The sequence below is a fragment of the Rhyacophila brunnea genome, unplaced genomic scaffold (genome assembly GCF_057557595.1).
Source record: "Rhyacophila brunnea isolate RB1 unplaced genomic scaffold, BYU_Rbru_1.0 scaffold_11, whole genome shotgun sequence".
Classification (NCBI taxonomy): Eukaryota; Metazoa; Arthropoda; class Insecta; order Trichoptera; family Rhyacophilidae; genus Rhyacophila; species Rhyacophila brunnea.
In genome coordinates this window covers 34,397,206-34,411,787 of record NW_028232763.1, presented here as the reverse complement: position 1 = coordinate 34,411,787, position 14,582 = coordinate 34,397,206, and the positions used below count along the sequence as shown (strand labels likewise).

At 32.2% G+C, this 14,582-nt stretch overlaps 1 protein-coding gene across 1 annotated transcript in view; it reads right to left on the bottom strand.

Annotated features, from left to right (window-relative positions):
• Window positions 1-14,582, bottom strand: part of aub (piwi like RNA-mediated gene silencing protein aubergine) — a 51,331-nt gene that overhangs the window by 22,618 nt on the left and 14,131 nt on the right. Inside the window, exons 3-5 of the mRNA XM_085960326.1 lie at window positions 4,524-4,622; window positions 3,451-3,610; window positions 2,648-2,759 (exon numbers count right to left, since the gene is read on the bottom strand). Coding sequence (XP_085816452.1) covers window positions 2,648-2,759; window positions 3,451-3,610; window positions 4,524-4,622 — 371 coding nt within the window. The remainder of the gene's footprint in view (window positions 1-2,647; window positions 2,760-3,450; window positions 3,611-4,523; window positions 4,623-14,582) is intronic.

Below are 14,582 nucleotides of genomic sequence, written 5' to 3'. Positions count from 1 at the left end.
GCAAATTAACTTGTTGCCAGTGTGGACCCGGCATTAGATGCACAAAACTTAAATAATATATATTATAAATAAAAATTTAAAATTATAAATATATATTATGATTTATGTCTTCGACAGCCCTGATGAAATAAATGTGAAATATGAGTCGGATCAGTCACAGAGCAAATTTATTAACACAAACAACTTTGACAAGACCTTTTTATATTAACTAGTAGACCAGATATTATGGACCACATGTTAAAAAATCATATTTTCAATTCTCAAGGCCAATTCTGTAGAATGTCCTCTTAATTGATAATTGATATTATTATTTGTTAACTTGATAATTATTATATTGAGGGTTTCTTATATCCATTGACCATGTTAGTCTGATCAAGGAGTTCAGGCAATACACAATTCATATAAATCTTGTCACTTGTGATGTGAAGAGTAATATTGTTTTTATTATTCAATGAAATAGGTTCTTACCTCAATATATGTTTTACTTGAGTTAAATAATTACTAATAAATGCCTAAGGTGATTCCATTCAATTCAACTCGGCATTAAATATATTAAATTCTAAAAGTTTTGTACTATTTCATTTGAGTCGTTTTATGCGATCCTGGTTTCGCCTTTCGACATCGTCAGGATGCGCACTCCTCAAATATACACTGACAACGAAAGCAGCTAATTCTCACTTAACAATAAATTAATACAATAAAGTAAGGTAAAAACTTTATCACCTACCTATTAAGTCAAAGTGCACAATGAAAAATTTAACAAACAATTAATTATGAATAGTTGAATTGTGGCAGTATGAAAAAAAAAGATTTTACCACAAACCATCTGAAAAATACATACATCATAAAACATATACGTGATTTTGTGCCCCAAAACACTTATTTTATTATTATTTTGACGATTAGGAAAATTATGACACATGTTTCAGTGGCCGCATTCGAAAACGTATTTTACTTTAAATTTTCTACAAATTTACTATTTGTGACATAAACCACTTAAGATCGATAATAAATAGACCTTGAAAAATAATATTATTTTGTTTCTATTGATAATGCCAATAAACATACTCCTGGATACGTCCCTTTGAAAATAACAAAACATGGCGACCCAGGTACATAAAAACTGTATTAAGCCCAACCAAGTAGGTATTTATCAAAATAATTAAAGTCCACCTATATTTTATCTAAACTGCTCAAGTCCAAAATATTTTTTTTTATAAATGTTGCACCGAACGAATACCTTTAGGACTTCTTTGTAGCCATCGTGGTTATAAGATTCAATTATCTTACAATATCTCACATGCTGCAACCATTTGTATTACAAGATAATAAATAATATAATATAACTACATTTTTCTCAGTTTGACATTCACTGGTATTTTATGATGTTTGATTTGTCAACACAAATTATAACACCTGGTCTATTTCTATGAGTTAAAATACTGTTTGTGACAGATAAAATTTTGGAAAAAAAAGTTGTCCTCACCTGTTGAAATTCACAAGCCTACTAAGGTTAGAAATGAGAAATTTGAAAAACTATATGGATTAATCGATCAAATGGTCTCTTTTTGTTAATTTTGCAAAATAATTATATATCTAAATTGTCTGAAAATAGGATAAATACATGAAAACGTACGACGTGTTTTGGTAATATAGCGTCACTAATTGTACCGAATTTATAGGGTTTTATTTATTTTTTCATTGTTAATTATTATTTATGGTATTACGGAAATGTTATATTATAATAAAAAAATATTTTTATTGTGCAGTATATATTATTTTGTGAGAAAAAATCATTCAAAATTGGCTGATGTATACTCAAACTAAAATGGCTTTAAAATCTTTATTTTTCTGAAATTAAAAAAAGTAGGTGAGTTAATCAATGAAATGTATTGTTTTACCCATTTCTTTCATACAATATATACCTGCAAAACTATTATTAAGTTCAAAAATTCACTGTGGCGTGACAGTCGTTTTGGCCAATTTCGAAAACAGGACCGACTATTTGTCATTTATTTTAAAAATTAAAGCGAATCAGAAAATTTTAATGACACAAAAAGTGTTATTTGAATATTATTTATTAGATTTTAAATAAATAAAGTGTTTATTATGCGTCAATTCGTGTTAAACGTCCTTGCCATTTCCACGATTCTGAGAAGACAGGAAAAAACGGGTCCAATGGCCTTAATGACCAACATGATGCATTTGGATTGATAACTTTCGAAACCAAACAATTAATAGAATTACCGTGCGATATTTCCATTGAGAAAATTTTTAATCCGAAACTATAGATCAATTTTGGTTCAAGCGAAATGCACAATATATTTGAAACAGGATTTTCTATCTTAGCCTATCAAAATATCGATCCCGTTTACTAGTGGAAAAAGAGCTCCAAGTAATACTTTCATCGATAACACCACAATTGGATAAACTTTGTGGTGATAAACAAGCTCATCCATCGCATTAACCCTTTCCACTTGAATGCAGAATCAAACCCACCAGCCACACGATGTCTTCACTATACACGTCTTTGTGAATTTGTTTATATTGGTTTGAAACATTGGACTGTCGGTCAGTACTAAGTGTCTTGTTTTTTGTCACATAAGATTAAAAAAAAAACTGGTCATTCAAATAGCGATGTTCGTACCTTGATTGTTAGCTTCATAGTCATATCGTCCTCACGTCTTTTCGAGTGTAGGACCAATGGATCTGCCTCCAATCGGTGTGGAGTGAATAACACAGTTCCGTCGAAGATAAACCTAAAAATTTGCACTGTTGTAAACATAGTGTTCATTCAAATAAGAAATACGCTGACAAGTTAGACTTTGGTTGCTATTAGTGGTGCTTGCTACATTAATTTAAATCACTATTAGGATATAGGCCATTCTAGGCCATTGCATACAATTCATCAGATCGAAGATTACAAATACAATATAACAAAAGACAATAAGATGAATAAAAAGCTGCAACCGAGTTTTCTGGTTCCACAGTTAGGCCCAGATACACATGAGTGAAAAAGCAGACACGTGCCACACACTCATCACCGTAATAAGACACATGCAAAAAATCAAATCCTATACAGTCGACTTGCATTCAAGCTGATCGACCGCTTTATAGACCTACAAACTTATCCAAAGAATGGATAGGGGAGCCACAGTCGTAAACTACCCAATAAAGACTCGCAACTGGACAGAATCTGACATTTGAATGATGTTTTCAAAATGGCATCCATAGTTCCATTTTTGGCTCTTTAGAATAGGTTTGTAGGGCTGTAGCCAGCTCGCACATGTAAATTCATCTTCGACTGCAACAAGTTGAATAAGTCAATATGATTTTGTGTTCACTTATTACAATAAAAATCATGAGGCTAAAGAGAACCTTCCCACGCAGATGTGTGATTTGCTTTATTATTATCGATATAGAAGAGTTTAAATGTAAAGTAAAACTTACCCTCCAAACGTCTTGCCATGATCCCTCAAGAGGGATTTGCGGACAAAGGTTCTGTCTTCTTCGGGCACTATGTCTACCCGATACTGGTACAGACACCAGTTAGGCTTCGTCAATATCTTGAAGTAATTAGATATCAGTTTAATCGGGGTCCCGCTGGTCCCTATAGCAATAAAACAAAAACTGACATAAAAAAACTCATTGCACCTAATTTAGCGCTAATGAACCATCTATATGCTAGATAATCAATTATTGTTTCGTGCAGCACCGACCGATCATCCTTGTTATCAATCCCTAGTACCCCAGTCGCAGGAAGCACCTGATTTTGAAGTCTTTTGCCCTGATTTTTAGCCTTGGTGTTTGTATTCAACAGTATTGTGGATTAAAGTTTTAATAACATCATTTTTTAATCTGGCTTTTAGTATGTATCAGTTCTTCTTAGTTTTCAGGGGCCAGTAAGCTATTACAGTTGCGCTTTCAAGATCGGCTATGTTCATAAATTTCACAGGTTTTTTGCACCAAAAATTTTATAATAATTCCTCTATACCAAGGAAAAAATATAATGATAATGGTAAAATGTATTCTGGAATTGCTTTAGAAATATTTTAACGTAGGCGACAGGCATAGTAATACGCATTGTTTTTAGCCTCTCCTGTAAAGTTTAAAAAAAATACACATGGCTGATTTCAAAGGCATATAACGATGATATATAAAAACATGAAAACAATAATAGGAAAACCAGTTTTGGGCCAAAGTAACAATGTACAGAAAAACCCTGTTTATACAAACAGTTTGGTTTATTCAAGATTCACATCGAATTACTTACTAAAATTCATAAAATTAATTCACAGTGAGATTCCCACTAATTCAATGGATGAACCATTCATAGTCGTCACCACTGATATTTATCTGAAAGAAATTGAATCGGAAACCAAACTATTTTTAGAAAATTGCAAAAATTATATTATAATAGTAAAAATAATACAATAAAATGAAATGCAATGTTGGTGATTAATTCTTAATCGTGAGGCAATGTGACATAACCTAACCAGTATGCTTGGAATAGAATCACTGACCCTTTTTTGTGTTCATGTTCGGTGGCTTCGTCCGCACGTGAACCTCTGCGACTTGGCGACCATTTCCACGGCGATTTCCGCGCCCGGAACTTGCTTCCTCTAAAGTTGAGAAGAAAAAAAAAAAAACACAATTATTCAACCGAGTAATAATCATAGTTTCTGGACCAGAACAAGTCCAAGTTTTTCACAGTACTTGAGATACAATAATATGTTAACAGAAAGAGGTGCTTTGTAATTAAAATTTACTTATTTACAATACACACAATATGTTCACATAACATGAAAAAAGGTTTTATGGGCAATGGTGAGGTGCTTAATAAAATAGTGGCATGGTCACTATTTTACTTACCCTTACTTACAGCAAAATGAGAAAGATCGAATGTTAAAACACAAACTAGCAAATGAAAAGACAATCGAGGCGCCCAGTATGAAAATGGGCCAAAGGCACTTTTCAGGGTTTTTTACATTTTAATAACAAAAAATTCTTCATATCAATATCTACCACTCTTATAATTTTCGTGCATCACAAACGGCCAGAACCTATGCTAAATCGACTTTTAAAATTTCCATTAACACGTTGTATACGGGGAAGTTCCTTAAAAATTATTCACTGCTGCGGGCACGAAATTAGAATGGATTGCGTCAACCGCAAGTGGGTACCAATAAAATAAAAGTTTTTACATCAAAATAATTTATAGAGGAAAAGAAAGTATGTGATGTGACTTTACTGTTTATTTACAATATCATAAAATATTTGCATGTGAGATGGAGATGCTTCACAGAAGTAAAAGTACAACTGTAAATCATGAATAAAAATGTGAAAAAGACACTCACCCAGTCAAAATAAGCTCCCAATAATGATATACACACGATCTTCTTTTTGCAAGAGTGTAAAAAGTGTTTCCAAAGAGTGTAAAAAAAGATAAGGTGCCCATACGTACATATACACATGCTTATTTTTATTCTTTTTAGTTTTTTTTAAACTGTCATTTCGAAACCGTGCAAAAAGAGGATCAGGTGTACACTCAATATATTACGAAATTCACATAATCTTTATATAGTTATACAGCTTTTTCATGATACTATGCATAAATTTATATGCCTTTTAATATAATAAGTTGAAAAATTTATCAAATCTGTACATTCAATAATTTGGTACTGTTCGGATATACTGGATTATTTGTTAGTTTGGGTTAGTTTAGGTTAACCTAACAAATAATCCAGTTTATCGGCTATTTTCGAAATTTGTTTTCCGCTGTATTCCTGATAACCGAACAGTACCATTTTTCTTTGTATGGTATGTTTGAAAACATTTACCAACATCAACCGGAATTTTGCATTGTTTGCACATGAACGCACTGCACTTGGTTTTCGTATTTTTAGTTTCGCACAAACACAACAATTAAGTCTAAGTTTTTTGTTTTCTCACTAATTATATAGTCTAGATAGTCTATCGTTTGGGTCTAAACTGGGAATTCTCATCGTGCTAGGAATAGAAGGTGCATTTCTCTGCAAATCATGTGTGCCTGATACGGGGTGTGCTTTGTTCAGAAGATCCATCTTTAAGCCAGGTCTCTGCGACTTTTAATAAAAACTCGTGAAAGCGAAGATTGTTTGTTGCATTTAATTTTTTTTAAATTTGAAAAGCATTGAAGATGCCATAATTTATGGGATATAAAGAGCTTTTCTTGGTCCACTTTAATGATTTCATATATATGGGGTTATAAGATAAATATTCATCTGCTAGAGCTAGATCAACACAATTCATAAAACCTTTTTCACTACACCTCCTGAAGTATCATGGAAATCATTCGGACGTCTCTTTTCTTATTGGTTTTTCACATTTAAATGAGAACATGCCCTTTTCGTCGAAATATAGTTTCCTGGACTTGAAGGCGAATATTTTTCAGTATTGGCGGTATGTCACAATTTCTTCGAATTGTGCCGTAGATTCTAATTTTTAGCCCGAACGAACGCCATTATAATAGTTGTCAGCATAAAATTGTACTATTTATTTATATATGGTGACCTATGGGTCGCGACGGGTTTTCTGTGGAGTCGCCAACTTATAGTCAACTAAAAAAAATATTCACTATAATGCAATTTTTATTTTTAACGGTGTCTTGAAGTTTGAATAATTTCATATTTTTTTTAAATTAAAATAAGTTTAATCTAGGTACGCTATTCTGTCACAGTTGGTTGAAACATGTGTTGAGAGCAGCGGCGGCTGGTCTAACATCATACGAGTGCACTGCACTGCTTGCGTTGCTATGAAACATCGTTCAACATCGTAAATCATATTTTTTCTTCATAGGTTTTTAATATTATCGCTCACTTATTGTAATGCAAACCATAAACCAATGTGCCCATATTGTCAATAGGCGATAATACAGTCCACTATGCACCGTATACGTCATCCTCACTGAAATCATTTGCGCCCCGCCCCGGCAATATATTTATTTAGTTTACTTACAATAAACCCAAAGCTTAGTATGAACTAAAGCCATTAAAAAACAACTTAAACCGTGCTAATAGTTTTCACCATGCGTAAGTTCCAGAATATCATGCGCCGACCGGGTAAAATGACATCTGACGTCTGAGTAGAGAGCAATTACAGATTTGAATTATGGCTTTTTCTTATAGACGTTGTAGCTTACTGTTCACGGTTAAATTATGTTTAGTATCATATTTAGCAATCTCGTATGTAAAATGCCTGTAAAACTAAAAACAATAGAATTCATTATTTTATAAATTTAAAATCGGTAAGAAATACAATGTCGGTAAGATATATTGATTTATGTGTACTCCAATTTAAATCAGTGACGATAAAAATAATTTTGCTACCTACCGCATTTCTGGAAAATGAATATTTCATTACCTTCAGTGTTGACTAAACGCGAAATGATGTCGGTTATTTATAATATAGAAAATTATTAATACATGAATTCTAGTGATGAGCTAATAAATCTTAATACTATTTCACAAAGTGCAGTTTCATAATAATCATTATTCATACAGTGTACAAATTGCTAAATATACCTAATGTACTTATATAGAATAAGATGGCTTCCGTTAAAAGTAAGAGGTATTTATCTACTATAAGAGATACAATCGTTTCTTAAAACTAATCCAATAAAGATTTAAGTAACTCGCATCATGTTTTATTAAAAATATAAAATATACAGGTAATTTCCCAAATGTTAATAATCTTTTGTCAAATCAAAAACAACGCCGAATTGATTTCATTTTTCAATAAGGTAAGTTTACAGCGCACCCTCAAAAATTACAATCCAAAAAATCACCGGCCGCCACTGGTTGAGAGTAATGGTGAAATGTCTCTATTTGAGACAATTCATTCGAAACCGAACCGAGAATTTCTGAGAAGGTAAGCAATAAAACGTCCAGATGACCACCAAACGAATTTATGCATACTAATCAACAGGGCAGTATTGGTTTGTTGTTCGGGAGGGTCGGTTGGCGTGTGCGTTTATTTTTCATCGTTATCGATAATGCCTTCCGATTCAGCCCTGTCCTTAGCGGTGACGTGATTCCTGTGCGTGTTTGTTATTGTCGGCTGACTCTTATAAATAAACAGACTATCTTCAGAATATTTTTAGTCTTATTGAACACTTCATACAGGAAGCATCGTATTCTTGTGGATTATTTGTGACTAAACAGACAGTGGTGATTATTATTTACACATTTAACTCGTTTAGTTTTTTATATTATTATTTACATGGCGTAAAATTATTCAGAAATTTCGTTTATTCTTTCCCCAGCAATGGAAAAATGTAAATATTCAGATGATTATCTGAAATTCAGCTTTACTAACTTGACTAGCAATGGAATAGAGAAGCCACAATGCGTATTGTGTAAAGTTGTTCTCAGTCATGAGTCAACGAAACTTTCAAAGCTCAAACAAACGTCACTCAAACATTCTCAACAAACTACAAAAACTCAGCATTCAAAACACACTAAGGCTGCGCGCACACGGCAAAGCGAAGTTTCGGATTCATCCGCCAAACGACGTTTGCGTTTTGTTTGCGAGCCGATTGCGTTTTAAATGCGTGTCAAATGCGTCAATATTTCGACGATGCTGTCCAAGAGAAAACACGGTTTTCAAGGGGATTCATAAACGCCTTTTTTTGAAACTGCACCCTGCTGCGAGAGTATTTATCTTTCATTACAATGGCATACAAGGGTAAATAAATCAATATAAAATCAGTACATAATATTGCATTATACCTACATTTATTTTCCCACTATTGCTTCTTTTGGAGCTGGACTGTTTTATATCGAAAGCGTTATGAAAATTACCTATTGTTGAGCCTATTATATACCATCATCATCAATACTATCGACCGAAAGCCATAATATATAATAGTAAAAAAAATACGAAATCTAACATAAATTTGGATATTTTATAGATAGGATAATACAATTTATCTATTACAGTTTGGCTTAGGCATAGCTTGATGAATTAAAAAAATGAATTTACAATATGTGTGATACGTATTTTTAATCTAAAGTTAAAAAAATAAGTAAGAATGAAAAAATGTGCACAATTTTGTCATATCGCCTAAAATATACCAATACTATTATTATGGTTTGGTAAGACAGGGCTTAATTGATTTTTAAAATCCAACCAATACCATCTGTAAATTGTAGTCGTATTTCAATAAGAACATATACAATTGACTGAAAAAGGTTAATGTGCACTATTTATGGCGGACCTTAACAGCTTATCTGCACCCTTCGCCACTGTACCTACATTTATTTTCCCACTATTGCTTCTTTTGGAACTGGACTATTTTATATCGAAAGCGTTTTTAAAATTACCTATTATTGAGCCTTGTATGTATCATCATAAACTTTGTCTGATTAATACTATCAACCGAGGGTACTTGATGTAGTTTGAATTTAAATTCTAATTAATTTAAGTTTTGTACTATTCCACTTGAGTATTTTTTTGCGATCAGGCTTTTGCCTTTCAGCATTTTGCGCACTCGCCAATGGCAAATACACATTGACATCAAATTCTAGCTACAATAAAAAAAGATTATAACTTAATACACGAAGAAAGGGTAAAAACCTTATTACCTAGATACCTACTAAGTAAATGATGAAGTATAAAAACATAATATTTTGAATAATTTGAATATTTGCAGTGTTTCTAAAAAAACCCGTTGTAAATACGATTAATACATTTGGTAGGTAAGCGTATTAAAATGTCATTTCTCGTAAACAACAGTTTTCTCGTTGTGCAATATGTTGGGAGTTTAATAATATTAACTAATGAGGGATGTCACCAACTGTAACTACTCACTAAATAAAAAAAACGAATAAACAATGTTAAGGTATAGTTCGTAATATGCAAATTTAAATAATTTTTGATGAATACCTATATACCTATACCGAAAATATTTATATAAGTACCTATAGATACGTATTGAATTACCCACCTACCTATTCATATTATTATGAAATACATATTTAAAATAACACCATTCTTTTGGGAAGAATACAAGTAGGTGTGCATTTGGTTATATTCGATATTAAATAAGTATGTATCTTTAATAGAATCATGCCTCCTTTTTATGATTGTAGAATCTTTATGTAGGTATCGAATCTATAAAATATTTTTATTAAATTTAATCTGTTTTTAAGCGTGAAGGCTCGCCATAACTATAAGGTAAACTAAACCATTATTATTTATTTTGTAGTAAGTATGTACTTCCTTAATTATTTTTTTTTATTAGTTGACACTTTTATTTTCTATAGATACACTAAAATGGAAACGGGTGCCAATAATAACATATTGAAGTGAGAATAATGAATACCTTCCTACTACTATCGATAGGTATGTTCCTGTGTACTTGTGTAGGTACATGTATATTTATATTAATTATTGTTTTCGTGTTATAATATATTATTTGCGATTAATTGATAACAAAATTTAGATAATTTATCTATTCACCCGCTACAGAAAAATCTATAAAATATTTTAATTAAATTATATCTGTTGCTCTACATTGCATGAACGCCACTGAAGCAATGGAGTAATTAATTATGTCATACAATACGTGCCATCCTACCTACCACATGTTCTTTTAAATCTTCCCATTTAGGCCAGGACCGAACTTTTGAAAGCTGAAATTTATGGGGGCGCGTATTAAGAAATATTACTGATTAACCACATAATTATGTTCAGAAAGGCCTAATAAATTTTATTTACCAATGACAAACTCATGACCGGATGAGTGGGTATTTTTCATTAAAAACTTGGGTATAATGTAAAGGTTTAAGCCTACGCAATCTGCACCTAGCACATTGTCATATATGATAATATGAAGAATGTTAAATCTCAGTCGGTTCCATGACAAAACAGGACAGTGACAAAACAGAACATGACAAAACAGAACATGACAAAACAGAACATGACAAAACAGAACACCTGGAGAAAACATGGCTGTTCTGTTCTATCATGTTCTGTATTGTTATTGTTGTCGAAGTCATGATGAATTGTTTGCAACCAGAAAGATTCACTTGAATGATTAATGCTTATTTAGACTATGTCTGCATTTGCGTATAGCTAACAAAAATCCGCATGAAAGTCATTAAAAATAATTTCTACACTATGAAAATATCATCAAATTAAAAAACGCTTTCGATATAATATAACAGAATTCTATTCCAAATCAAGCAATAGTGGAAAAAATAAATATAGGTAAAATGGTAAAAAAGAAATACTTAATAATTATGTAGGTAATGTTTACATATTATATTTTTATATTTTATTTATCTTAGTTCGCCACTGGCGACAAAAAAAAGGTTTTTTTTAATTCTTCGGATAGTGCAATAAATAAATTCTTACATAATAACACTAAGCTGAAAACAAAAAGTACTAATATCCATAATAGCTACAAGTTTGCCGAAGACAATAAGGCACATATTGTATGACATAATTTATTACTTTAGTCCGAAAAAATTAAAAAAATCTTCCTTCTTTCTTAATTAGTGTCATCAAGAATTTCACAGTGGCGTTAATGCAATGGGGAAAACAGATATAATTTAATTAAAATATTTTATAGGTTTTTTGTATATAATTTGTTAGAACAATGTAATATATTATTATACCTATTGTATCTTTTATTAAATAAACATTTAAAACATATTATTCATAAACATTTGAAATATCTCCCCTTAAAATCTGTTCATATTTCCAATAGAATATTATTGCTTAGAATTCAATAGCTACATATTAAAAAGATAGCTATTGTAATGAGACTATATCAGGTAATTTTGTGTTAGTGTACCTACTAATATTTCAATCTATTTTTTATGAAAGGTGTTTTGAATTCATAACTACCAACTTTTTTTGAATATGTAATTGAATAATATGGTACTGTAGCGGCTAAATAGATAAATTATCTAAATTTTATTGTCAATTAATCGCAACTAATATATTATAACAAAAAAACAATAATTAATATAAATATACTTGTACCGATACAAGTACACAAGCACATACCTATCAATAGTAGTAGGTGGGTATTCATTATTCTCACTTCAATATATTATTATTAGTACCCGTTTCCATTTTAGTGTATCTATAGAAGATGACAGTGTCAACTAATAAAAAAATTAATTAAATAAGTACATACTACAAAATAAATAATAATAGTTTAGTTTACCGTATAGATATGGCGAGCCTTTCTTCTCGTGAAATACTTCTTCTCATAGCTGTGCTGTGTCACAACTTTTTATTATATTTTGTAAAACAGCTTACCTACCGAATGTATTAATAGTATTTACAACAGGTTTTTAGAATACTGCAAATATTCAAATTATTCAAAATATTATGTTTTTGTACTTAATCCTTTACTTAGTAGGTATCTAGGTAATAAGGTTTTTACCCTTTCTTCATGTATTAACTTATAATCTTTTTTTATTGTATTAATAAATAATAATAGTACAAAACTTAAATCAATTAGAATTTAAATTCAAACTCCATCAAGTACCCTCGGTCGATAGTATTGATGATGATGGTATTTTTGATGGTAATTTTCAAAACGCTTTCGATATAAAACAGTCCAGCTCCAAAAGAAGCAATAGTGGGAAAATAAATGTAGATATAATGCAATATTATGTACTGATTTATATACCCTTGTACGCCACTGTAATGAAAGATAAATACTCTCGCAGCAGGGTGCAGTTTCAAAAAAAGGAGTTTATGAATCCCCTTGAAAACCATGTTTTCTCTTGGACAGCATCGTCGAAATATTGACGCATTTGACACGCATTTAAAACGCAATCGGCTCGCAAACAAAACGCAAACGTCGTTTGGCGGATGAATCCGAAACTTCGCTTTGCCGTGTGCGCGCAGCCTAAAAAGGATTTGGAGTTCTTTCGTCGGCATGAAATTAGTTGCAAACATCAGACTTGATCGAACAGGAAGTTTTCAGCAAGCGAGCACAGCATTTAGTGCAAGCATCATATGAAGTCGCATTGGAAATTGCCAAGCAAAAAAAACCTCACTCAAGATGGTGAAATTCTCGGGGGTGATTCCAGTGAAGTAAAGATGCAATGAATATCTCCGTCTAATAATACTATTCAGCGGCGTAAAACAGACATATCCGTAGACGTAAGAGCAGATTTTGAATGAAATCAAGGATTCACCATTGTTATCTTTTCAAGTTGATGAATCAAAAGACGTAAGCTCGTGTGCTCAGTTGCTTGTCTTCGCGAAATATATACATTCAGATGATATCAAAGAAGAGTTCCTATTTTGTAGTGGACTTGAAACTACCACAAAAAGTGAAGATATTATGGAGAAGATAAATACGTTTTTTGAGACTGGAGGATGAAAGTGGAAAAAATGTCTGTGGGGTTTGTATGGATGGTGCACCATGATTCACCGGTATGCCCTTGCCAGTAAGACTCTTCCAACTCCTCTGCAAGAGGTACTTGATTCGCTGATAAAAATCGTAAATTACATCAAATCTTGAGCTCGTAACACCCGTCTGTTAAAAGAACTGTGCAAAGACATGGATTGTGATCACGAGGTTCTTCATTTCTACACTGCAGTACGCTGGTTGTCGAAAGGAAATGTTGTGAATCGTGTCTTTGAATTGAAAGATGAAATCAAGTTGTTGCTGGTACAAGGGAAACATGACCTTTTGGTATACTCTAACGACAAAGCTTGGTTGAAAAGAGTAGCATATATCTAGCAGATATTTATCAGTACAGCAAAATAGGCTTAACCTGAAACATCAGGAAAAGGAAACAAATATTATCGCATTTCACGATAATCCCGGGGCATTTTTATCCAAGCTGCAAAACTGGCGTAGAAAAATAAATCTTGGAAACATCGCCATGTTTGAGAAACTCTGCAGTGTGGTAGATGAATCTGAAGGTGAAATAAATGAAAGTTTGAAGGAGGAGATTACTGGGCATCCCGAATCCCTTGAAAACGAACTTCAGCGGTACTTCCCTGAGCTGAAAGAAGAAGAAACAGCACTGACACGAAAACCATTCTCTGCTTCCCTTGATGTAGCCAGCATTCCCGATGAATTACAAGATGAATTCTTGGATTTGCAGAATGATTCCTCGGCACGTAACTTGTTTAATGAAAAATTGCTCACACGATTCTGGTGTGGTATGCATCATTCATACCCAAATGTGACGATGCTTGCCTTTCGAGTTTTAGTTCCATTTGTGTCTACATATCTTCGAGTACAAGATTTTCAAGTCTTCTTCGTTTAAAAACAAAAGAAAGAAATGAATTAAATGTCGAGAATAACATGAGGTTGGCGTTAACAAAAACTCACCAGCGAATTTTGAGGCTAGTTAATAACATGCAATTTCAACCATCGCATTAAATTAATTATTGAACATAATTTTAAATAAAATTTTACTAAAAAAAACTATTTTCGTTGTCTTTTTTAATTACCTTATTAGAAATGCCTTTTTCAATTCCATCGGGGTCGCGAGTCACATGGCTTTTATAAATGTTGTCGCCACCTGAAAAAGGCTGAGAGCCTGTGGTCTAGAGAAAGG